Below are 25,797 nucleotides of genomic sequence, written 5' to 3' on the forward strand. Positions count from 1 at the left end.
TCGCCCCTTATTGCTCCCCCACGCCGGCCTGGTTATCCCACACAGCCTGCTGTTCAGCTGTTTGGTCGTCCCTCACTAACTCCTCTGCTGGCCTGGTCGCCTCACGTAGCCTGCTGTTCGGTCGTTTCTCCAGTTGTTTCGGTCGTGATGGCCCCTGGCTTTTTATATATTAGGATTGCATAACTTAATTTTTTGTATTAATAAATTTTAAAATATTTACATTTTATTTCTGTGTGAAAATCAAATTAAGTGGCTTCTTTGCTTTGTGATATTTTGTTAACCTCATTTATATTTCTATGGATCTTTTCTTTTTAATCTTCCCCTGAGGGTATTTTTCCCATTGATCTTTAGAGAAAGAGTGGAAAAGAGGTTAGAGGGAGGGAGAGAGAGAGAGGTACATGCCCTTTACTGGGAATTGAACCTGTGATCCTTCGATCCTTGGGCCAACCCTCTGTCCACTGAGCCAAACTGGTCAGGGCTTTGTATGGATCTTTGAAGGTAGCAGTCTTAATTACAGTAATGTGTTACTTAGCTGGATATTGTTTAATGTTGGAGTTTCAGAATGGACACTAATAAAACCATGTTGGGTCTTTCGACATTTTTTAAAAAATATGTTTTTATTGACTTCAGCCTGGCCATCATGGCTCAGTGGTTGAGCGTCAACCTATGAACCAGAAGGGTTTGAATCCTGGTCAGGGCACATGCCCAGGTTGCAGGCTCAATCCCCAGTGTGGGGTGTGCAGGAGGCAATAACTCTCTCTCATCATTGATGTTCCTATTTATCTCTCCCTCTCCCTTCCTCTCTGAAATCAATAAGAATATTTTTAAAGTTAAATATAAAATGAATATAAAAATAATTTCTCTGACTTTCATTTATACATTCAATTTTCAAAGTTACATATAAGTGTTAAAAAAAATCTCAGTATCTCTTTTATTCTAACAATATTTTAATCTTAATCTCTATGATTTCACAAAAGTATTATTAATTTTCTTTTACAGATACAGAAAAAAAGTATAGAAACACTAAATAGCTGAAGACTACTCTGGTTTTGTATAGATGTAGGTGTCTTTATGTTGGCTGTATTAATCTATTCATTGATTACAATGACTACAATGTTTAGATATTTGCTAATATAAGGGAGCTCCCTCCTCCCCTGTGGTTGGCAAGTTCATTAGGATAGATTTCTTACTGTTGTCCTTTCTTTTTAGGTGTGAAGTTTTTCAACATGAGTGGCCTCGGGGACAGTTCATCTGACCCTGCTAACCCAGACTCACTTAAGAGAAAAGGATCGCCATGTGACACCCTGGCATCAAGGTAGGAACACTCTTTTCTTGATCTGTTTCTGGCAGAGCTGCTTTATCATTTTCATTGCCACTTTAAAGCTTTTGTTTCATCTACTCCAAGTTTACTGGCCTTCTTTGAGTCCTGCATCCTTACCAGGTTCTCTTCCTTCCTCAGCTCCCTTATAATGCTACTCCCTCAGTCCAGCTTGCTCCCTCTAGATTTCCTGTAGTCATCACATAGACATTCTACGATGCCAGCTTACCGTAGTCATTACTTCCTTAAAGGGAACCTTCTCTTTCTTCCTTAACTATTACGTCAAATGTCTACCATTCATGTATCTGTCTCACATATATTTATAGCTTTGATCCATAATTTCGGATTTTACTAGTGTGTGTGACTATTTCATGAATCCCTGGCTTTTCCACTGCAAACTAAGCTGCCATTTGAACTCCTTATAGGTCCTTTAACTTGATATTTTCACTCTCACTTTATACCTTTGAAAGAGCTGGTGGGTTTTTCCTTTCAGGAAACCAGTCTTTCCCTACCACTTATCTGAATTTGCTCACCATTTTATCCCTAGTTCCTAACACAATGTATGGCTTATAAATAGTAAATCATAAAGAGCATATGTTAGATAGACCTCAGGTATTGCCAGCCTGTGTGTAGTCACCCTGGACAGGAGAGTTTCTCAGTAATTGTTGGGGTGAGATGTCCTGTGTCTCCTTCCTGTTACCGCTTCTCCATTCTTTAACTATTCTAAGAGAATGAGGATTAAAGTGCTAATCTTAAAATGGTGGGTAGCTGTGCCTTCTGCTTGTTCAACATTTCCAATTCAACTCAACAAGTGTTTATTAAATGCCTGCTTTTCAACTGGCACCATGTGGGTGGTGTTATAAAGATATAAGTGAAGTGTGAGACATGTTTTCTGTCTTCAAGAAGCTTACCAATTTGGTCATGCTACTCATTCTTAAACCCTTCTGGGCTTCCCCTGGCCCCGAAAAAAATAATCATAATCAGAGTGATGATAACAGCTAACATTGATTGAGCTAATAGTATATGCCAGGAACTCTGCCCAGTATTTATTTTATATGTGCCATCGTCTTAATCCTGACAGAACCCTAGGAGGTAATGTCATTATCCCTGTTTTACAGATAAGGAAACTGAAGCTTAGAGAAATTAAATTAAGGGACATGTCCAGGGTTACATAGCTAGTAAATGACAGAGGAAGTTTTAACTTGTACTTTTAAGTAATATATCATGCCTTTTATCATGGCACAAAAGAGCCCTGTGGTCTGGCCAGGACCTCATCTCTTGCCCTTTTGGGTTCTTATATCTGTAGTTCAGCCATGTTGAAGTATTATAGGTCCTTTGACTTGATATTTTCACTCTCACTTTATGCCTTTGAAAGAGCTGGGGGTTTTTCTTTCAGGAAACCAGTCTTTCCCTACCACTAGGTTTAGACATCTCATTCCTAGGTCTAGGAGCCATCTGTATGCCCTTCTCTAGTATTACAGTCTTGTCAACATAGTATGATAATGGCCTGTCTCCTTTTCTGTTTTCTGGCTAATTGGAGGCGAAGTCTAACTTACTCCTGGATATAGTACATGATTATCTGGCACATAATGAGTATAGGAGCATTTGTTGAAAAAACTAGTAAGTTGAAGAAAAAAAAGATACACGAGAAGTTAACTCCCAGTCGCAGTAACTAGCATGTATGCACTGTAAATGGAAACGAAGTGGGTTAGTGAGAGGAGAAATGCAGGTGACCCAAAGTAACAAAGAAAGCCTTCTTTTCCATTAAGGTAGAGTTTTTTGTCATCTCCACCCCTCCTTCAATTTTGACTTTATTTTAATATATCTACTCTCGTTTTCTATCCTCGCTTATTAGTTACTTCATTTTGTGGTGATTTTCGTAGTCTCATTTTCAGGTCATTTTATAGACACTTCATTATTTCATTACTTTTAGCTTCTTGCTTCCTCTGTCACCTCTCTGTCTGCCTACCGTGCCCATTCTATCAATTTTCTTTTTCTTTTTCTTTTTACCCTACAGTAGTTTCAAGCACTTCAGTTTTACACAAAATTTAAAGTAAAGAACAGATTTGGGAGCCTCACCAAGTGAATCCAATTTACTTGTGTTGAAATGTAGACCCATAGATTTAAACAGATCAGTTCAGACTATAGACTGAACATACTAATAAGTCTAATATTAATTAGTTTCTCTAACATAAAAAGCAGATGTGCTTTAAAACACTATCAGGTTGCTCAGCTGGAGTTCTCTAAAGCCTGTATATATCAAAATGTAGGTTATTCGTTTTCTTCATGCCTACTTTTCAATGCCTTGGTGTGAAACTTGTCAAAATCTTGCTGCAAGTGCTAACAGTGGAAGTTGTAAGAGTTTTACTAAGTAAAGTGGGACTAATTCCTTAATAATGTAAGGTAAAAAAGACAAAGACAGAATGTGTGATTGTTATAGTTTTAAAATTTGATTTTGTTTTGAGATATGTACCATTTAGTGGTATTTTGTTTTATGTAAGTAAATACATTTGATGATTTGACTTGGTTCTTTTTGACTTACTAAATTGTTATGTAAATTTATCACCTTTATAGTCTTTTTAACATTAAAATAAATGGTACTTTAATTGTTGCCAATTATGAGCTTTTTAACAACTGTTCTTTCCCTTTTTTAACCTTTTTTTCCCCTATCCTTTTTATATGCAGCCAAATGATTTTGGCTGCTGCTTATAAAACAAAGAGCTACTTATGACCAGTCTTTCTCATTCTTTTAATTTGATAATAGAAAAATTCATTTCAAAGTAATACTTCATTGTCTTTATGTTACATAAAGAAAGTTGCCTGATGACTTGCTAAGTAAGCCAGGGATAAAGACTAGAAAACAAAAATGAGCAATAGTCATTCAGTACATTAGAGTGAATGTGAAGTGCTGGCTGTTTCCACTGTTATCTTTTGTTCTCATTATTTTGCTTTAAGATAATTTGAGTTTGACTTTATTTATTATATTTATAAGACCTTATAAGTAGATGGTATTTTTTATTTTTTTAATTGAATCTATTTTTAAAACAAAGTTGTATATTAAAGACATTGTTCTCCATGTCTTAGTTTCTAATCATTGATTTATTATCCTTTTTATTTTACTTCTTAGATGGATACTTTCTTTTTGATGAGGACCAACTGTAGTCTATTCATTATAAGAATAAAGAGTTAATTATAAATTATTTAAACTCTTTATAGTCTACCCTGCTTAATTTATAACAAATTTATTTGAAAATTTAGATTTTCTATCTCAAGGTGTTATTTAGGAGGTAAAATAACTCCAAATGCAGGTAGTATACATACTGTTTGCTTCCTTTTAATATCTGTATTCATTGTTATTGAAATAGTCAATGAATATACATCGCTGAGGAAATTCATCTGTGACAGCAGTCATTCTCTTTATGTATTTTAGCCAGAATTGGTTTCTGTTTTAGTAGTTTGTGGTATCCGTTTTTTAGATGTGAATTTAAATTGTTTTCTGAATCTGGTTTTATGTTCTGTATAAAAATAGGAATCTAAGTGTGTAAACATTAAGTACTCAGTCAGGGAAGAAAGTATAGTGGTAGAAATGTACACTTACTGGATTTTCTTTGTGTAACAGCACTGAAAAGAGGCGCAGGGAGCAAGAAAATAAATACTTAGAAGAGCTAGCTGAGTTACTGTCTGCAAACATCAGTGACATTGACAGCTTGAGTGTAAAACCAGACAAATGCAAGATTTTGAAGAAGACAGTCGATCAGATACAGCTAATGAAGAGAATGGAACAAGGTAAAAAACAACCCATGGTCCTGGCTGATGTTGCTGAGCGGTTAGAGCATCAGCGTGCAACCGAAGGGTCTCCGTTTCGATTCCTGGTCAAGGCAACATACCTGGGTTGCAGGTTTGATTTTTGGATGCCTATGAGAAGCAAATAATTGATGTGTCTCTCTTGCATCGATGTTTCTCTCTCTCTCCCTTTCCCTTCCACTCTAAAAAGCAATGGAAAAAATATCATTGGGTGAGGATTAACAAAAACAAAACAAAACATGGCTTTGTTATTAAAGACACTGACAATATGTGATTTTATTTTTTATTATTAAGAAATTGCATTGAACTTCATAATTTTATTAAACATTTTTGTTTAGGTTCTCTTTATTTTATTTTATTTATTTATTTTTTAAATATATTTTATTGATTTTCTACAGAGAGGAAAGGAGAAGGGATAGAGAGCTAGAAACATCGATGAGAGAGAAACATCGACCAGCTGCCTCCTGCACACCCCCCACCAGGGATGTGCCCGCATAGGTTCTCTTTATTTTAGAAAGTAAATCTGAGAGCCTTCTTGTTCTAAGAAAGTGGCTTATTAGAAACTGGTTGTCTTGGGAGGTTATGGGACCCAGTACCAGGGCGTAGCGCCAGGGGACACAGATACTGGTGTGAGATCTGAGGCTCTGACAGAGAGTTGAAAGACAATAACTCAATGATGGGAGAATCCTTCCATCTGAATAATGAGCCTCTTTCTGCCTGGATTCTGGGAAAGCCCTGATGTATTTTTGTGATTTATATACTATCTATGTTTATTAGGGACCCCCACACCAGAAAATCGCTGGGCTGCCTGCCAGAAACAAAAGCAAAACACTTTGGAGAAACACTCCCACACCTGGCCACATGGGATTCCCAAAGAAAACGTGCTTCTGAGGGATTTTATTCTAAAAACTGACATAATACATGAGGGAATAACCTATAGTGAGTAAGAGCACTCATACCAGTAACCAACAGAAGGACTAGACCCAAAAGAACTTCAGGTTAATAGAAGCGGTGTGAAAAGACTATAAACAAGTATGTTTAAAATGATTAAAGTGATATGATTTTGAGATTTTAGAAGTTGGAAAATGATGAGTGACAACAATTTAGCAGACAGGAGAAACGGGGCTGGTGAGCCTGTAGAGGGGAGAGCCAGCAAGAGGCATATGGCCCCTTCCCTGCTCAGTCGACTCAGAACCCTGACAGCCTGGCTCACGCCCCTAAGTTGAAAGTGGGAGGATTCCCGTGGAAATGGAGCAGCCAAAGGAACAGCACATAAACACTGACAGTTGCGAATGATCCCCACACGAAAAATATCAGCTCCTGGCCTTGCCCCCACTCTTCACACAGCTGCCAGGCCCTTTAGTTCATCACTCTTTAATGTGAATAAAAACCTAAATACTTGGGGAAAGCCTATAATGTACAAGAGAACAAACAGGAAAAAAGTAACTCAGAGAAAGCAGAGACAACACAGAGAGCAGAAGAAAACTTAAAACCAAACAACCCCTTAGAGACAGAGGAAAACTATGTTATCCGTGAAACAAGAACAAAAGACTATAAAATGAAACATTCAAAATAAATAACCTAATTAAAAATGGGCAGGCGAATAGACATTGATCCAAAGAAGATCTATAGATGACCAATAAGCACATGAAAAACATTGCTCAATGTCACAGCCATCAGAGAAATGCAGTTAAAACCACTGAGAGACCACTTTACACCCACAGAACAGTAATATAGTGCTCATGAAATCATACATACGTAGTTTAAGTATTAAACCATGCTTGGACATTATTGTTGTGACCTCACAATACTGAGGAGGAGGAATGGTGGCAGAGCTGCACTCTGTTTGCAGCATTGTGTTAATTTAAAAGGAAAGGTCTGAAGCAAATAACGTTAACATCAGTGAAAAATGAATGGTGACTATGTGAATGGATGCTATGTCATTTTCTGTATTTTTTGGAATATTTAAAACATTTCATTTTTTAAAGTAAAAAAATGAATTGCAATACTCAATACTATATTTGGTTTTTGGTGACCTAATTCATCTGACAGATTGGAAACTTTTATTTAAGTATGATGCTGCTTTAAGATGATGGATGGAGTTTTCAACATCATCACACAAAAGAATTTCAAAGCACTCTAGCAGTTAAGGTTTTACCAATCAGATCATCATGACATGAATATGAAAGGTTAGTTGTTCATGCAGACTCCCAAAATGAAAAATCATTATCTTCCTACTTTCTCTTCAGTGGCAATTGATCAGAAAAGAAAAAAAAAATGACGAAAACAATTTTTCTTTTACAATTTATCCATTTCTTAAAATTTTTTGGTGTAGACTTGTTAAAAAGCTATAGAATTATACCATTTTTCTCACTGTTGAAACACTGGACTTTGTAGGTCAGAATTCAAGTCCTCTCAGTGCCACTAATTAGTTAATACATTATTTGGAACACATTACTTAACCTTTGTGAATTTTATCTTCTATAAAACAAGTATAATGAAGACTAAATGTAAAAGTGCCTAGGTCAGCGATTTTCTACCGGTGTGCCACAAAGAATTGTAAAACATGCAGTACCTGTTAGTACTAGTTAGGGGTACTAACCCCTTCCCCCTTAGATTACCAAATAAAGAAATGACAACAGTCAGCACAATAGTAACCATCCAGTGTGAATGAACCAAAATCATACCTCTTTTTTTGTGTCAGATCGGCAAAAAATATATTTTTTTGGTGTGCTGCAGAATTTTAGTAATTAGTTAATATGTGCTATGAGATGAAAAGGTTGAAAATCACTGGCCTAGATAATAAATACATATTTGAATCTGAAATTAGGTGAGTCTATGTCTCCTTGAACTTGCCATTATAGAAATAAGCCCATTTTGGAGGTGTGACTTTTTGGTTCTTTATTATAGAGAAGTCAACAGCTGATGATGAAGTACAGAAATCAGACATCTCATCCAGTAGTCAAGGAGTGATCGAAAAGGAATCCTTGGGACCTCTTCTTTTGGAGGTAGCTGTTCTCATTGACTCGGAAAGTGATCCAGCGCTTTGTTCTAGCCAGTTTGGGGTTTTTTCTTCTTTTGTATCTTATAACCAGTTAATAAATTATAAAACAAAGTAAAGTTTTAAAGAACTTTAATACTTATTTTATTTTGGGAGCTATTTTGTTACTATTTCAGAATTAAATGTTAATAATGATCATAAGATATTTTCATAAAGGCTTTCTAAATAGTGAGATGGAAAACTGAATTAATTTATTTATTTAGTTGGGAAACTAAAACAGAATTCTTTAGCTAGCTAGTGCTATCTTTGTGTCTACCATAGAATTTCGTCTTTGAATAAGGGATGCCTTATTTTTTGCAGTAAGTGTTTTCCTGGAAAGCTTTCTGACTAAAAATGTGTTAATTGTTTATGGAAACATTGTAAGAGAATGTACTATTTTAACAGCCTTCTATCAAATTTTTTAAAGTAAAGAACTTTTAAATGGGAATTACTCTGTAATTGCTTTGTAATTTCACTCCTGCTTTTTCTATTTAATCTTTACTCCCTCTATTCTCAACGCAGATGTTTTGTTTCCACGTGTGCTCATCACCTTAAATGTTCACTCTCATACATGAATGTTTAGAAATATACGTATGTGTATGTACACACTTATTCCCCACAGTGTATTCTCTTCTATCTCTAGCCCTAATTTTAACATGTATATATTACATATATAAAGTAGAGATATAGCTATAGATAGACATAAAATAGATTCTTCTTTCCTTATCCTACCTCAAGGCCCATTCTTCTGGTGAAGTGTTTCTAACAAACGTGTATGGGTCTCTTTATTTTCTAACTTCATACATATTTTCCTCTTGCCCTAATTATTTCTGTGTCTTCGCATTAACCATAATTCCTTCTACCAACACTGCTGATGTGAGAACATTGTCAAAACTCAATTCTTGCTTTTCTGGTTCCAGAAATATTATGTATTCTCTTTGCTTCACCTTTCATCTCTAAAGAGATGACACCCAAATATATACTTCTTGCTTTAACCTCTTCCCATACTCCATTTCTGTACTTTTAACAGGCTGCTAACCATTTTTGACTCTCGTATTAGCAACTTCTCCCCTCAAAATCTAAATTCTTTATTTCTCCTCCATGTTAGACAGAACTTTGTAACATTAGGCTATTGGTTTTAATGATTTTTATTAGGGGAATGAGCACATACCTTTTAGAACTGTAAAATATAGAAGGCATTGGATAGTGGATAGAAGCTTCTCTCTGAGCCCGTGCATGCATACACATGTAAGTGGGAGAGGAGGAAGCTACCACATGTGATGGACTCTGCTTTTTTTAAATTATATTCTTTTCACAAGCCATTAAACATGACTGCAGTTCAGAAACAATGTTGTAACAAATATAGTAAAAATTTTAATGGTAGAATCTAAGTGGTGAATATATAGATGTTCACTACAAAATTCTTTCAACTTTGCTATATTTTGAAAAATTTTTAATATAAACTATTAGAGGAAAATAAGTTAAAGAAATAAAAGTACTTTAGGCTCATTCCCCACTTCTACCCCTCACCTTCCCCCTGCTCGGTCCCTGTCACTGTCCCGCTACTTGGTTACACGTAGGCCCTCCCCAGAGACCTGCTCCAGCCTGGCGTTCACTGCTCCTCTCTGCTGCTCCGCAGGGTGTTAGGAGACGAGTCTTTTCATGTCTTCTGATTTTTCTATGAGAGTTCTACCTGCCTTCTTGGCGCCCTGAGTTTAAAACTAGCCTAAGAATCTTCTGTCTCCTTTCATTTCATTAAATACTCATTAAATTTATCTTCTTCATATAATGTCATTTACAATCATGAATAAATATAAGGTATAGAGAGCCTTGAGGTTTCTGGGGTTCCTGTAGGAAGATGTCATCATTTCAATCCTAGTTCCACACATCCTTCAGAAACCACAGAGATCAAAAGGAGAGCAAATAGATGGTCCACAAGCTGAATGCAGCACAACTGCAGACAGAATACTGCTACTGCTGCTTTAACTTATGGAAACATCTGTTATTGCTGCCTGAGAAGACAACACTTTAAAATGAACAGCAATGACAGCAAAGCATCCACTCAAAAGTACAAAAAAACAAAGTAAGGTTTTTTTAGCTGATGAAATTGTTACCCTGAAAACCACTATGAATCAAAGGGAAATTGTAACACAACATTACAAACGGATTAAATGTCATTAGGCAAGCACTTTCAAATGTGAAAACAAAATATCAAATTAAAATTTTCAGAAACTCAGAATAGAGATATATTTAGGTTCTTGACTCCAGCGAGCAAATAATAATTTTTATTTATGAGCTATAGATATAGGAAACAGAGACTGTCCAGTAGAATTACGAACTTTTACTGACTTCAGAGTTGCCTTCATGGACAGCCTTTTCTATTCCTCTTCTCTATCCTCCAACCCCATCCTCGTTGCCTTAAACTTTGTAGAGTCTAATCCAGGGAAGCCGAGAAGAGGTGGTAAAAAGCCACCATGAGATTGTCCATTGCATCATCTAGGCTGCAGGCTAGTGCTGCCCTGTTCAGTAAGTTAGCCACTAGCCACACGTGGCTATTCACAATTAAATGAAACAACAAATTCAGAGCTTCAGTCTCAGCAGCCACTAAAGCGCTCAGTGCCTACTGTACTGCAGGTACAGAATGCTTCCAGTGTTGCAGGAAGTTCTTGTTTTACAGTGTTGATCTGGAGGGGACTTGCTCATCTAGAAGACCTGCACATCTAAACGTGTCCAAACATTCACCATAATATGAGAAATTCTCACCCCACAACTTGTCTCCCCACCACCGTTTTAAAACATAAAATTTAAAAAGTAACATGGATTAAGAATGAAGGTATTGGAAGTACTTTCCCCACATTTAAAGAGACCGTGGTATTAGAATTTATGATTTAACAAATACCGGTTGGTCCATGGTAAACACCCACCAGTGCAGGCACTTTTTAAGGCCCTCATTTCCACCGCTCCTTGTTGTCTAAAGCCTGTTGCCTCCTTTTCAGAGCTCTGTGCTATCTGGCTCTAATGCTTCTCGTTTTCCCCTGACCCCCCCCCCCCCCAAATATTCTGGTTTTGTCACAGGGTCTCCCTACATCTTGCATGTGCATCCACGCTTCCTCACCTTGCTTTTTACCATCCCTACATTGCTGTGTGGCACGTTTGACTACCCACTCCCTCTTCCTTAAAACTCTTCCCTTAAAAATCTTCTATAGAACGATCCCCTCTCTTCTCTGGCTATTCCTTAACCTCTGTCGCACATTTTCTTTCTTTGCCTTCCTCTTACGTTAGCATCCTCCAGGGTTCTGGCCTTGACTCTTCCTTTTTTTTTTTTTTTTTTTTTAATTCTGTGCGCATTTCCTGGGAAGTTGGGGATCTACGTCTATGTCTATATGATGTACTGGTGTGTATGTGTGCACATGTATATGTGTATATAAAACATCAGTTAGGCCCTAGCTGGTTTGGCTCAGTGAATAGAGCGTTGGACTGCGGACTGGAAGGTCCTGGGTTCGATTCTGGTCAAAGGCACATGCTCCGACTGTGGGCTCGATCCCTAGTAGGGGGCATGCAGGAGGCAGCCGATCAATGATAATGTCTCATCCTTGATGTTTCTCTCTCTCTCTCCCCTCTCCCTTCCTCTCTGAAATCAATAAAAATATATTAAAAACAAACAAACAAAAAACATCAGTTAAGATTCTCTGGATTCCAAGCAACAGACAACAATTCTGACGAAATTAAGTGAATGTGAATTTATTGGAATGCTATTTGGAAATCACAGAACCATGCTTGAAAATAGGATGAAAACAAAATATCTTAAGGAGGCTAGAAAGCCAAAATCATTCAAATGGTCTCTGAGAAAGACCTATTTGGGCTGTACCCTGCTGCTAGAATGAATGTATTCCAGCCAAGTTCGGTCTTTTTGTCATTCTCTGCAAGGTTCACAGTTAGGCAGAAAGTCTCCCAATGGCCTGATTAAGAACCCCACGAGATTTTATTTAATGGGGAACAAGTAACTCCCCAAAGGAACTCAGATATTCTGTGAAAGGAGAAAAGGTGATGGTAGTTAAGAACAAATAAACAAAAAACCCCACACAAAATGATACATGTGCTTTCAAATCGAAATGATCTCTCTTCAGAGCATCCCTTTCATTATGTCCTGCTGCCCTTTATCTGAATGTTCCTCAGTCATTTCAAATATAAGATTTCTAAAACTAAATTTATAATCATTTTAACTTCGGTTTATAAAAAGGAAAAGACTAGATTTCCCCCCTGAGTCCCTTTACTCAGGGAAAGGCACTTATCTACCAGAACCCTAAAATCATTAGCGAAGAATCACCCCAAATGCTTGTTCCCATGGGTGCTGCAGGTGACCAAGTGCCGTTGGTTCTGCTTCTGCCAAATTCTCGGCTTCCACTGCCATTGCCTTCATGCAGGCTCTTATTTGAACTGGACTATTGCAATAGCATTGCAGCGGAGTTCCTTGCTTCCCAGCTCCACACCACACCCACTGCCAGAAAGATCTTTGCAAAAGTAGATTATGTCACTCCTCTGAAAATGGTGCCTTCAAGAAGATCCCCGTTGCCTTTAGGACTAATTCCTTATTTTTGTTGTTGCTTTTCCTTGAAGCTTTAAAAAAAAATTTTTTTTTTTTTTACTGTTAAATATAACACAAATATTGCAAGTGCATACAAAGTGATTTTTTTTAACCTCTGAGCTGTTTCCTCTGTTTTGAATGTCCTTACACCTCTCATTCACCTGAGTTACAAAATTAAATGTGTTATTATTTGGAAAATATCTGCTAGGCAGCATATTATCATTACCACCTGCCTCATAGAAAAGGTCAACAAATTGGGACACTTGTCTCTCTTAAAAAGAAAATTAGTAGCCCATAAACATGGTTAGACAGTTCTTTTAAGAATTTGTCCCAGATAACCAGCAAACGCCCATGTGATACAAAGGATTTTTCTCTTACTACCAGATTCTGTAAATGTTCTCCTTTTTAAAGGTCTCGTTTTTATTGCTCATATACATTCTATAGCAAGCAGACTGCAGTGTGTTTCAGTAAATGGAAGGATTATAAATACCTAAGGGGCCACCATCCACCTCGTGTATTCTGGATCTTCTCTTGGGATTCCACAGTTTGTGATATGTGACTGTCGGTACTGAATGAGATGCCAGGGTGTCGTTATGTTTATTAAGCTTCATTTCTTCCTTATGCTTTGAATTACACTATAAGTGGAGGTTCTGACTTTTTACTACTCCCCTATGGATTTTCTGTTCCCCTTGGGGCCATACATCTCCTTTTGGAGGCCCTGGCTCTCTCTCTGTGATTTGGGCCTCCTGTGCACTGCCACGCTCTCCCCTCTGCCTAGACTGTTCTCTCTCCCTTTTCCCCTCCTTGGCTGTTCCTTTTATAACTAAGGTAGGGGTCTGTAAGGAGCCTTTCTTTGCCCCCCTCCCCACCCCACCCCCAGATTAAGTATCCTCCTTTGTTCATAGAATAGTCTGTGTATGTCTCTGACACTGCATTCATCCCTGGGATTTATTATGTTTATGTCTCTCACTCTACCATAAGTTCCTTAAGGGTAGAAATGGGTGCACAGGTCATTCAATTCAGACCTGCTACCATAAAATGTCTCTCTAAGGAAGAAAGTTGACATATTCATTTATGCCTACTGGAAACATTAGTGTACTGTCTGTTTAAAAATCCTGTCCTTAGGGGAGGGTGGGGGGTTAGAGAGCAACCAAAGGACTTACATGCATGCATATTAGCATAACCAGTGGACACAGACACTGGGGCGGTGGGGGTTTGCCCGGGCTGGGAAGGGATGAGGGAGGGGGTCAATTGGGGGAAAAAGGAGACATATGTAAAACTTCAGACAATAAAAAAATTGTTTTAATTAAAAAAAAGAATCCTGCCCTGTCCACAGAGAGCATGCAATGTAAATCTTCATTCAGCCCCACTCTTTTTTTTTAAACTTCACATATATTGCTGACCTCTTTTTCAATACAGAAGTATATATGTTTATTTTTCTTTTTATCTTTTAACCTCTCAAATCCCCCCCCCTTTTTTTTTTTTGGTGTTGCAGGCTTTGGATGGATTTTTCTTTGTTGTGAACTGTGAAGGGAGAATTGTATTTGTGTCAGAGAATGTGACCAGCTACTTGGGTTACAATCAGGAAGAATTAATGAATACCAGTGTCTACAGCATACTGCATGTGGGGGATCATGCAGAATTTGTGAAGAATCTGCTACCAAAATCACTAGGTACAAAGAAATGTATTTTTTAAAAGAATATGAACTCCCTGTAGCTTCTCTTTATGCAAATATATTATTTACCTAAATATAAAGTATAATAATATACTAGTATTATAAATATAATACATGGTATTATTCTAAGAAATGTATGTTATCATATATTAAAATATTTTAAAATTTAGTTTCAATCTGAGATGAAAATATGAAGAGGGAATGCCATCACATAGCTGATGGCGAGCATCCCTTTCAGCCTCTTCCTCCAGATTGTGCCCGGGATCGTGATAGTAATGGGAGGCCGAGCAGAAGCTTCCGCTTGAAATTCCCTTTGCTTTCCATTGTTATTATGTCCAAGGAAGAGAGAAATGTGCATCCCTCCCACCACCCTACTCAAAGAGAAAAAGGGAGGAAGGAAAGAAAGAAGGAAGGGAGGGAGGGAGGAGGGATAGACTATCGTATTATGTACTTATTAAAATCAACATTTTTGGATGTAAGTGGTTTTAGCTCAGGAGTTCTCAGAATGATTGGGCGAGTTGTTAAGTGACAATGGAGCCTAGCTTAGAGAATGGATAGGGTCTGATTTCTAGCCTCTCTGTCCCATTCACTAGGCCATGTGCCTACTCTTTAGCCTATATTGCTCCAAAACTGGAGGGAGGACCTGGGCTAGAAATTCTATATAACTAAACCAAACGTGCAAATAAAATGTTACCCATAGCTCTTTATTTTCTACATTGTTTACTTATTTCTTCTTTGAAAAGAGTAGTATAGTAACTGGGGGCCTGAAATGATTGTTTTTATTAAAATCACTAGTCCGATATGTGAATTGTCAATGGGTCTTTATGAGTCTTGTAAAATTTTAGAGTATAAATGACTTTAGAGATAATATTGTGGACTCCTTTATTTTAAAGATGAGGCAAAGGTTAAGTAATTAACCCAAACCTCACCACTAGCTCATAGCAGAACCAAGACTCCTTACTCCAGTGTAGGTTTGTTTCCAGGATTTTCTCCAGCAGCTGCAGAGTGATGAGATCATAAAAAAGACAGAGGGTCAGTGGAAATGGTGACCTGCCAAACAGAAATTCTTTTTTGAAATGTATAGACAAAAAGAAAAAAAAAGAAGAAAGAAAGAAATGTACAGACATCTTTTCTAGAATTCTAGACTCAATTTTCTTTTACTGAATCAGGTGACGTTTCTGTTTAAATGGTCATTTTTATGTAACAACTTATTGATTACCCACAATATTCAGAGTATTACATAAACTGTGAAAAAATAGTTATAAGAAGCCAAGGTTGTTCTCTACCTAAATATTTTATTTAATCTCAGACTCCTTTGAGAAACTTTGAATCCAAAAGGGTGCACAAGCCCATCCTTAAAAGTTCACGCCTGCCAGGTTAAAACTTCTGCTTGACAGTGGACCTAAGGTTTTCAGTCATTTTTTATTGCCAGACTATAACTGGAAACGAAATGGAAAAGCTTGTTAACTGCTGTTAAATTTGAGTAAAAGAGCTAGTTAACTATTAATTTTTAATTTTTGTCTCTGTATATGAAGAATGCTAATGAATAGGGTACTTGTAAGGCCTTATCGCTGAGAGGGGAAATCCTATACAGTCCCTTAGAAATTTTACAATTTTCAAATTGGTAGACATTTACATTTGCTAAGGGAGATAAGTATCCTGTTGCCTCAGGATAACATTAGATCTGAAGAGGTCTGTCTGTCTTTTAATCTGAGTACCTAATTAAATAGATGGCTAAATGTGTCTTTTGTATCTTCAGATTTTGTACTTTTTCACGGGGATATAATCAATTTCTCTTCCACAGTAAATGGAGTTCCTTGGCCTCAAGAGGCAACACGACGCAATAGCCATACCTTTAACTGCAGGATGCTAATTCACCCTCCAGATGAGCCAGGCTCTGAGAACCCGGAAGCCTGCCAGCGGTATGAAGTAATGCAGTGTTTCACCGTGTCACAGCCAAAATCAATTCAAGAAGATGGAGAAGGTAAAACAAAGGGTGATTTTAAGGTTTTTAGTTGCTTTTTCCATGGCTTTCAGGAATAGGGAGGTAATTGATTATAAAAACTGCCTTCTTCAGATAGTATTTTTGGTTACTGTATTATAGATCAAAATGGCTATTCAACTTGCTATGTATTTCTTAATTTTTAAGGAAAAAAATTGCTAACATCTATAATCACCTCTTTAAAATGCCCCCAATTTCTCAATTTTAAGCTGGCATTCCTAGTAAAATGTCAAATTCGTACCAACTTGCTGCCTAGAAATAAGAGATGTCGCTAACCGATGCCAGTTGGAAACGAACCAGACGCAGCAGGCTGTTGAACAGCTCTGATTTTTTTTGAGTTTCAAGTTTAGAGTGCAGGGAACATTGGAGGATAGAGTTAGCATTTTTGAGGCCATACAAGGTAATTTATAACGAGAGAGCGTATGAACAGATGAAAACACAGCCGAAGCTCTAATATGAACATGGCATCGTCATGGCTTTAGTTAAATATGTGACAGTGGATGAGTTTTCCATGTGAACTTAGACTGAGCTAAGTTAAGAACACCACACATTGGAAACTGGAATAAGGACCGGGGAAGGTAGGAGATGAGAAGTCAGTCAGATGCAAAAAAAAAAAAAAAGGCTGTGTACTAGTAGGTAGCTGGTCTCACCAGGGAATGAGTGCCATGATCTCCTGGGGACTTCCTATAAAATAAACATGCAAGGCTGCTTTATATGAGTAAAGTTCATATTTAGCCATGTGATGTTGCACATTCAAAAAATTTGGAGCTGGAACTTTGAAAAAATTATAGATCCTACAATATAAAGTTCTGTGTCAAAGGCAAATTATGCTTCATTAGAAAGAGTTAAATGTTTTTCTCATAGGATAATTATTATCTGCACAGAAGTAGTTTTGCTTAGATTTAAGCAACACAGTAAACTTTTAAATACATTCTATTATCAATTTCTTTTTTTTTTAAATATATTTTTATTGATTTTAGAGAGGAAGGAAGAGGGAGAGAGAGATAGAAACATCCATGATGAGAGAGAATCATGGATCAGCTGTCTCCCACAAGTCCTCCACTGGGGATCGAGCCCACAACCTGGGCATGTGCCCTTGACTGGACTCGAACCTGGGACCCCTCAGTTCGCAGGCCAACGCTCTATCCGCTGAGCCAAGCCGGCCAGGGCATCTATTATCAATTTCTTATAGTCATCAGTACTTAATGGCTACAAAAATTAAATTTTTTTTATTCTTTTTTTTTTTTTTTAAAGAACATTTATTTTTTTTATTGATTTTAGAGAGAGCGAGGGGAAGTGAGAGAAACATTGATTTGTTGTTCCACTTATTCATGCATTTATTGGTTGATTCTTGTATGTGCCCTGACTGGGGATTGAACCCATAACCTTGGCATATCAGGACGATGCCCTAACCAACTGAGTTACCAGGCCAGGGCACATGAATAATTTTTATAGCCATTAAGTACTGATGAGTATAGGAAATTGACCATAGAGCTGTATTTTAAAATTCACTGTGTTACTTAAATCTAGGCAAAACTACTTTGAGTTTTTATCATCCAAGCACATGAGATGCATCAGTCTCCTCTAGTTTCTAGTTTATGTCAGAACAGTCAATGGGAAGGGATTACTTATGCTAACTAGATCTCTACCTGGAGCTGCCTGGTTTGGGTTGCCAGCAATTTTATTTCTAGCATTATACTTTTATATAGAGTGACTCCAGAATTGTGTCAGATCCTATAAAATGTATTACTTCTATAAAAACTGATAATGTCAAGTAATAGATTGTGAACCATTTTCTACCCTTTTTCTTCATTTTCCCTTTCTTGTTTTGGGCAGATTTCCAGTCATGTTTGATTTGTATTGCACGGAGATTACCTCGGCCTCCAGCTATTACGGGTGTAGAATCCTTTATGACCAAGCAAGATACTACAGGTATTAACTGCAAAGTTAAAAAATGTTCCATCAGTATTAATGATGTCGGCTATGCTTTTAAAATCAATTACATCCCAGATTTTGTGTCCGTCTGTTCTCTGCTTTTCCACTTATGTCCGCTTGTCTTACACAGAAAACATTTTAAATGGTGGTTTTGATGTTGTGCATTTTAGATATTATAATCACTATTTTTAACTCTTCATATACCTATATTTGTTTTTATTATAAATTATTTTTCATAACCATGGAATAAAGTTTTTAAAGCTATTTGGCAATGTAGATTTAAATATATATATTTATAAATGGATACAAGTATGGTGGTTTTAATATTATGCTTAAATGTATCTGGCTATTTTTTTCTTTATTCTTTAAATTTATTCAGCACAGTTTTTGAGTACCTAGAAATACCTGTCACTATGTATGATTGCTTAACAGTGTACACGGTTGAGCAAAAGGCAATGATGTAATTACAAATCATGATATGTTTTATGATGGAAAAGGTGTGAGATGGTAAGGTAAGCTAATAGGGAGGACCTTTTTAAAATCAGCTGGTTAATGAAGACCTGGCTGAGGAGCTGATATTGAACCCTTACGTTTGAGGTGGTGCCAATTATGTGTGCTGGGAGGGAATGGTGGGGAGGGGCACAGGGCAGAATAAGTGCTCCCGATTGAGGAGACAGCTGCGGGGACCCCAGGAGGACAGGAGTGTGTTAGAAGAGCTGAAAGAAGGCCACAGGGCGAGGAAAGGTGACAGTGCCTGGAAATAACGTCTTCTTTTAAAGGCCTGCTTCAGATTTGATTTTCATCAAAGACAAATTATTATTGTTCTTTACAAACTGTAAAATATTTTTCATGTTATTTAGTCTTCACTCTAGCACAGCAGTTATATGTTTCACTCACCCCTTTAATAAAGAGAGACATCATCTCTACTACATTTTATTCTTTGTGAAAAGTTTAGTTTTAATGTATTTTTTCATCTTTACCATTGTTTATAAGATCCTCTTACAATATTTACTAATTTTTTTGTCCCAGAAATCTAATATTCCTATGTTGTATGCTTTATTATTGTGTTTTTAAAGGTTCGTTTCCAACTGCTCTTACTAAAGTGTAGGTGGAAATAAATTACCAAAATAGTATATTCATGTCTGCCTCTCCTTCCCCAGTGAGTGATTCAGTCATTAGTGTGTAGATAGAGAGCAGGATCCAAAGGGCAAGCCAGAGGAGTCTGAGCAGCATTAGTCCCAGCAGCTTCAGGTCTTTATGGTGTGACTTTAATACTTGGCTGGAAATGAATTTTAGAATATTACATATTAGTAGGTAAATATACTCCAAGGCCAAAACAATTTTTCATTATCATGCCACAGATATACTTTGTTACCATAGGTACTAAAAATTAATAGTGCTTTCTAATGCTTTTTTCCATTACGCATTTGGGGTGCAGAATATTTCTGAGAAGCGGTTGTTCATTTTGAAATACAGATTATTTAGATCAAGAGGCTATCATAAATGTAAAATTTTATTCTTTGTATAGGTAAAATCATCTCTATTGATACGAGTTCCCTGAGAGCTGCTGGCAGAACTGGCTGGGAAGATTTAGTGAGAAAATGCATTTATGCTTTTTTCCAACCTCAGGGCAGAGAGGCGTCTTATGCCAGACAACTATTTCAAGAAGGTAAAGTTTTCTCTCAGTTATTTTCTCTTTGTTAATATTGAATAACTTCTATGGAATTTATGGCTTGATAAGTGTTTTCGTCAAATTACAATTTTTGCAATAATCAGTTTTAGGAAAGGAAGAAATGGGTAAGCAAAGTAATTCATGAGTGGATCCTGAATTTTGGGATGTACATTATAAAGACTAGGATATCATGTGGTGGTCACTCATTCATTTGTGCATTCATTCATTCGGCAGACATGTGTCAAATTCCTCACATGCATAGAATACTATGTAAGGTGGCAGGAATACCGTGATGTTTAAGAAGCATGGATTTGGTGTCAAGGAGCTTAAATTGTATTAGAATAGTTGACAGTTTTAATAGAGGCATAAACAAAAGAAGGAAAAATTTAATTATGACTTGAAGAATCAGGGATGGCTTCAGAGAGGAAGTGGCGTTTTTGTCTGGCTTTGGAAGATCATTCCCAGCAGAACATACATGTCCAAAGAGCTAGATAATACCGAGATCTATATTGTGAATGTTTTCTTCATGACTGTTACAGTACCTGCATCTCCTGACTCAAGTTGAAGTTTCAAGTTGTAAGTATGTCATATGAAACTAATAATAATTGAATAGATGCTGCATCATAGTAAGCCTATGGGAGTATAAAACAAGTATATTCTCTGCCTTTAAGGAACTTAACAGTATTATAGGAAAGACAGGGAAAATTATCTTAGAATTAAGTCCAGAAAGTTCATAGAGATTCTAGATAAAGGGATTTTGATGCACTTAAAAAATATTGCCATGTAATTATGGTAGTTTACTGCCCCTTTCACAATGTAATTTAGTCTCCAAAACTCTAAGTAAACCGTTTCTTTGGAAAGAGACTCTCTGCATGGCTATTCCTGAAAAACAATTTAAAAATATTTTTCATTATTCCATCATCCTTCTTGATGTTAACATTTTCCCATAATATTAGGTTTCCTATGTTTACAGATAATTTTCCATTCATTACATTTTAGGTCAACTGCTTCCTAATGATATGGAGGAAACAGCTTACCTTTTTTTTTTTGCCCAGGAAGCCATCGATATGAATCTCACTAGTGTAGTCACTAGCATCCTACAGACTAATGGTTCTCCAGTGGGCCTCTTACTAGACTGATAGCATCCCTAGAAATAATATTGCAGTGAATAGGACCAAGAATCTGTGCTTTAGAAAGTTCTCCAGGGAGTACTAAAGTGCAGTCAGGTTTGGAAAACATCACAGTACACAACCAGTGCCATCCCCCGGACGCCACCTTTGTGGCTCCCTTTCCCAAGAGTGGCCCTTCACTTTTGCGTAGACTTGACACTCAGGGTACTGTTTCCACTACTGTCGAAAGTGCCGAAGTGTATGATACTCTCTGAATTTTGCCTTAATTTTCTAAGTTGAGCCTTCTAAGACTTCACTTAAAAGACTTTTAATTTTTTTTTCTTAAATTTATCTGCATTTCCACTAAGGCAGCGGTCGGCAAACCGCAGCTCGCGAGCCACATGCGGCTCTTTGGCCCCTTGAGTGTGGCTCTTCCACAAAATACCATGGCCTGGGCGAGTCTATTTTGAAGAAGTGGCGTTAGAAGAAGTTTAAGTTTAAAAAATTTGGCTCTCAAAAGCAATTTCATTCGTTGTACTGTTGATATTTGGCTCTGTTGACTAATGAGTTTGCCGACCACTGGCCTAAGGCAAAGCAGGTCTAGATTATAATCTCATTCTCCAAATGATTGGGCTCCCCATTGATGTGATTGAAGCACAGCTTAAACACACTATGCGAATTCTCTATAAAATAGATTGATTAAAGTTTAATAAGTAACGAATAATCTATCATTATCATATGAAGTGAAGTAATTTAGAGTAAAATGTAAAGAACTTCTTCCCATTAGTCATTTCTTAATGTTCTATCTTCCCCCTTTTTTTAAAGAAAAAATTTCTCAGTAGAAATAATTTGTGTGTTTTTTTTAAGTTGTCCAGAGTTCACATGACTCTTGATTCTAGTATTTTGGAGATTCAGGACAACTTACTAAACAGCAGTCATGGGTTGAGTAAAATATCTTTTTCTGATATTTTATATTTAGCAGTATCTAACCTGATAAGAAAAATGAGACACTTACATGAGAATCACCCCTACATGGGAATGACCTGCTGAATTCAAGTCTCGGGTGAGGAACCAGATATCTTAAAAAGCTCCCAAGGTAATGCTTAAATACAGGCATACCTCGGAGACATGCAGGTTCAGTTCCAGACCACCACATTATGGAGAGGGTGTCACAGTAAAGCAAGTCGTAATCCTTTTGCTGATGGAGGGTCCTACCTTCAATTTTTAAAAAACGCAGTATCTCCGAAGCACTATAAAGTGAAGTACAATAAATGAGATATGCCTGTACCTCAACTTAAGAAGTAGAGTTGATGCTGCTGCTTCACTTAGGGACAGTGTGAAAAGAGTGAGACAGAGTATCACTGTATCCTTGACTTTGTATAAAACTTTTAAAAAGCTTAAAAGTTTGTAAAATTCTACAATGATTAATTTTTAGGCAAGAAAAATTTGTTCTCCATCTGTGTTCTTTTCTTCCTGTCCAATAATTTACTCTTTGAAGGCAGTGGCTGGTATAAAATCTTAATAAGCATTAAAGGTTTAAGTTGGTTTTTACTTAGTTTTCCAGCTGCTTTTGACAGAGAAGCTCATGGACTGCTTTTCACATTTCATTTTTCAGAATCTAATTTGAAAATGCATTTCATCCACAGCATATATGGGAACATCAGCATGAGCTCGATGACAGCAATGGTTCTCCATTGAGATTAGGGAGAAATGGATATCAAGACCACTTGAGGAACTTTTTTTAAACTAGGAGAAGGTCCATGCAGGTGTATATCATTTGGAAAGGTTCTGAGGTTCTGTTCAATTCAGAACCATGCCTTTAAGGAAAGGTCTAGGTTAAATGTGTCCCAAAGTTCATCTGGGCAAGTTGTTAAACCGGCTTTGTGGGTTCCACCCACACTACTGAATCAGAGTCTATAGTCTAAGATGTTTTCCTACAGAGAACGTTGGAAATGCGCACTAGGTTCCACAAGATAGTCATAGCTACAACTAGAAGTGATGTTTCCTGCTGAATTAAGTTTGGGAAATGTTTTAATCTCCCACTTTTGGGGATTCATAAGGCATATTTATGGAATTTAAATTTCTGGGAAGTTCTACCATAACAATGACTTTGTTATCCAGACTTATTTTTCCTCAGAATACTTATATCTGCACATCAGTTAGCACTTAGGGAGAGTAGTGGTCATGGAAAATGTTGGGCTAGACAGCCTAGAAAAGTTACATGAAAGTTCTGTTTACCTGTTATCAATGATGTAATGGATCATTTGTCTTTGAAAGATGTTCATAATGTATTGTTACTTTGAAAAATAGCTTAAGAAAGCTCAGCATATATGTATAGTATGATTTTACCCTTATATATCTATTTATCCAATTCTAGAAGGTTCACAAAATGTTAACAGTGGTTATCTCTGAGTGATGGATTACAAATGCCTTTACTTATTCTTGCTCATTTCTCTATTATCTTAACTTTATAATCACAAAATAATTTTAATGAAAAAATATTACAAGATAGTTGGAAGCAGTTTATAGTATCAAGAAGTTTGGAAGCATTGCTGTAAAGCATAAATACCCATATAAATTATTAACGCCCATATGTAGTGATTAATATTTAAGCAAGAATGTTCTTTGAGACTTGTGTAATGTGGGTAATTCCATGGTCCATATAACAGACTTAACTTAAAATCTTTTTTATGTCAAATTTTGTTTAGAAAATTTAAAATATGAGTTACTTTTCTTTTTTTAGAAATTTTGATATACTGAATAGATAGAGTTTACTCATTGGTGATTAAAAATCTTCAACCATCTAGGACTAATTTTTTTCCTTTATCTTAATAACAGTTTTTAAAGTTGCATTATTTCTGTATATATCTAGAGAAATACCAAAAAGAAAAAGAAATCTCTACCAGCACTGACCTGTGGTATCCTGCCACACACATTTTTAACCTGCCCATTTAGTTAACATGGTTGTTGAGGTTAACTCAGCATCAAATTGGGTGGAGTAGAAAAACCAAGTAGCTCTGTTTCTACACCTGCTATAACCGGAGAAAGCGGTTCCCTTTGCTTTGTAGCTCTGTTGAGGCCTATTCTGGGAGGGGGAGTAGGAGGCGTAAGACAACAAGAACAGTTGTCATTTTAAAGGTTCTTTGAAGAGGTTCTGGCATGTCAGTAATAAGATTCTTTCCCACTAAGTGTTCTACATTTTTAGAAATGGACACAGAAGTCAGGGATCAAAATACTAACTATATGCCTGGCAAAACTAGATCAGAAAACAAGGCCAGAACTTGTGATCAAAATGAGATTTCAGATAGTTTTGTCCAGTCCTAAACCTTGAAACCCACTTATGAGGATAATTTGGTTTGCAGAGCAAATGTTCATCCAAACAGCTCTGTAAACATTTGTGACTTCCTTCCTCATATCTTAATTCAAAAGGTTAGTGATTGTTTTATGGGGTTGAAGCTATTGGTGTAAATGGTGTCTAGGGATCAGCTGAATGTGTATATGATTCAGGACATATAAAATTTGGAACCTGCTTATTTGTTATTGTTATTGTTTTTTGGATGGGGTGTTTATTCAGGAATATTCATTCAGTATCTGCTATATTCTATTCTAGGCTCCAGGCTAGATATTATCTCACAACATTATTGACTTCATTTTAGTGATGATGGGCAAAGGTTAATGTGTATTATTAAGTCCTAAACTTGAAAAGTTCAACCCTGAATCTGACTCCTAGACTCTTGCCTGCCTGTTGACCTCTCCATCTGAACAATTGAGCACCAGAAGAATTAGATTTAACTGGAAAGTCTTTATTGGGTTCTAATTAAAGTTTTACTATATTTAATATTGATGCTTTTTATTTCAAAGAGTGATGTGTGAATTATGATGTGCTAAGTCTTATTCTACACATTCTCACCCAAAATAAATAATCTAACTTCAAACATTAAAGTGTAACCATGTCCTTGTAGCAATAGGGATTCTCCAGCTTTGGAATTTTTACTGTTTTAGATATGGTCCTACAAGTTAAGGCAGCACAATTACCAAGGACCATTGATGTTTCTGTAGTCCACATTAAGTGTCTTAATGTTCCCATGCTAGCCTGAGTTTCGAGTTCTTCCTCAAATTTCTTATCAGTAAATCAAGAAATTTGTCTCCATTTCTATTACAAAAGTAAGTTTAGATTCCTACAAGAGCAGACACATAAATTGAGACATAAGCATTAGAGAACATAGCTAAAAGTTAACTCTATCCTTTAAGGAAAAGTTATGGTCAATATTACCCTATTTAGATGAAATTTAAGTTGAGAATCAGCAAGTACTTACTGTATGAATTTATATGCATAGCATCATAGTTCAAGATTCAATGGAGAGTGGAAAACAAGAATGGGGCATAAATTTTGCCCTTATGTTTATTTGAGTTGAAAAAGAAAAATAAGTGTGTAAAAAGTTATCTACCTCCTACAAAGAGATACAGAATAAATGTTTAGGAAGCAATGAGAAATAAGATTGGAAATTCAAGTCAAAGTCAGATTGTACAGAGCTGTGCTGCCAGTATGGGAGCCACGAGCCACACGAGTGCTTGAAATGTAGCTAATGTGATGAGAAACTGAACTTTAAATTTTATTTAATCTTAAATTTAATTAGCACATGTGATTGATGGCTA

At 36.6% G+C, this 25,797-nt stretch overlaps 1 protein-coding gene and 1 long non-coding RNA gene across 2 annotated transcripts in view; one reads left to right on the forward strand and one right to left on the reverse strand.

Annotated features, from left to right (window-relative positions):
- The window catches only part of NCOA1 (nuclear receptor coactivator 1), a 167,265-nt gene that overhangs the window by 90,335 nt on the left and 51,133 nt on the right, over positions 1-25,797 (forward strand). Inside the window, exons 4-11 of the mRNA XM_054728547.1 lie at positions 1,000-1,059; positions 1,210-1,315; positions 4,938-5,104; positions 8,033-8,130; positions 14,243-14,420; positions 16,228-16,407; positions 18,262-18,357; positions 19,889-20,029. Coding sequence (XP_054584522.1) covers positions 1,227-1,315; positions 4,938-5,104; positions 8,033-8,130; positions 14,243-14,420; positions 16,228-16,407; positions 18,262-18,357; positions 19,889-20,029 — 949 coding nt within the window. The 5' untranslated portion in view covers positions 1,000-1,059; positions 1,210-1,226. The remainder of the gene's footprint in view (positions 1-999; positions 1,060-1,209; positions 1,316-4,937; positions 5,105-8,032; positions 8,131-14,242; positions 14,421-16,227; positions 16,408-18,261; positions 18,358-19,888; positions 20,030-25,797) is intronic.
- LOC129151936 (uncharacterized) overlaps positions 1-25,797 on the reverse strand; it is a 114,553-nt gene that overhangs the window by 70,449 nt on the left and 18,307 nt on the right. The window lies entirely within an intron of this gene.

Source organism: Eptesicus fuscus, chromosome 16 (genome assembly GCF_027574615.1).
Source record: "Eptesicus fuscus isolate TK198812 chromosome 16, DD_ASM_mEF_20220401, whole genome shotgun sequence".
Lineage (NCBI taxonomy): Eukaryota > Metazoa > Chordata > Mammalia > Chiroptera > Vespertilionidae > Eptesicus > Eptesicus fuscus.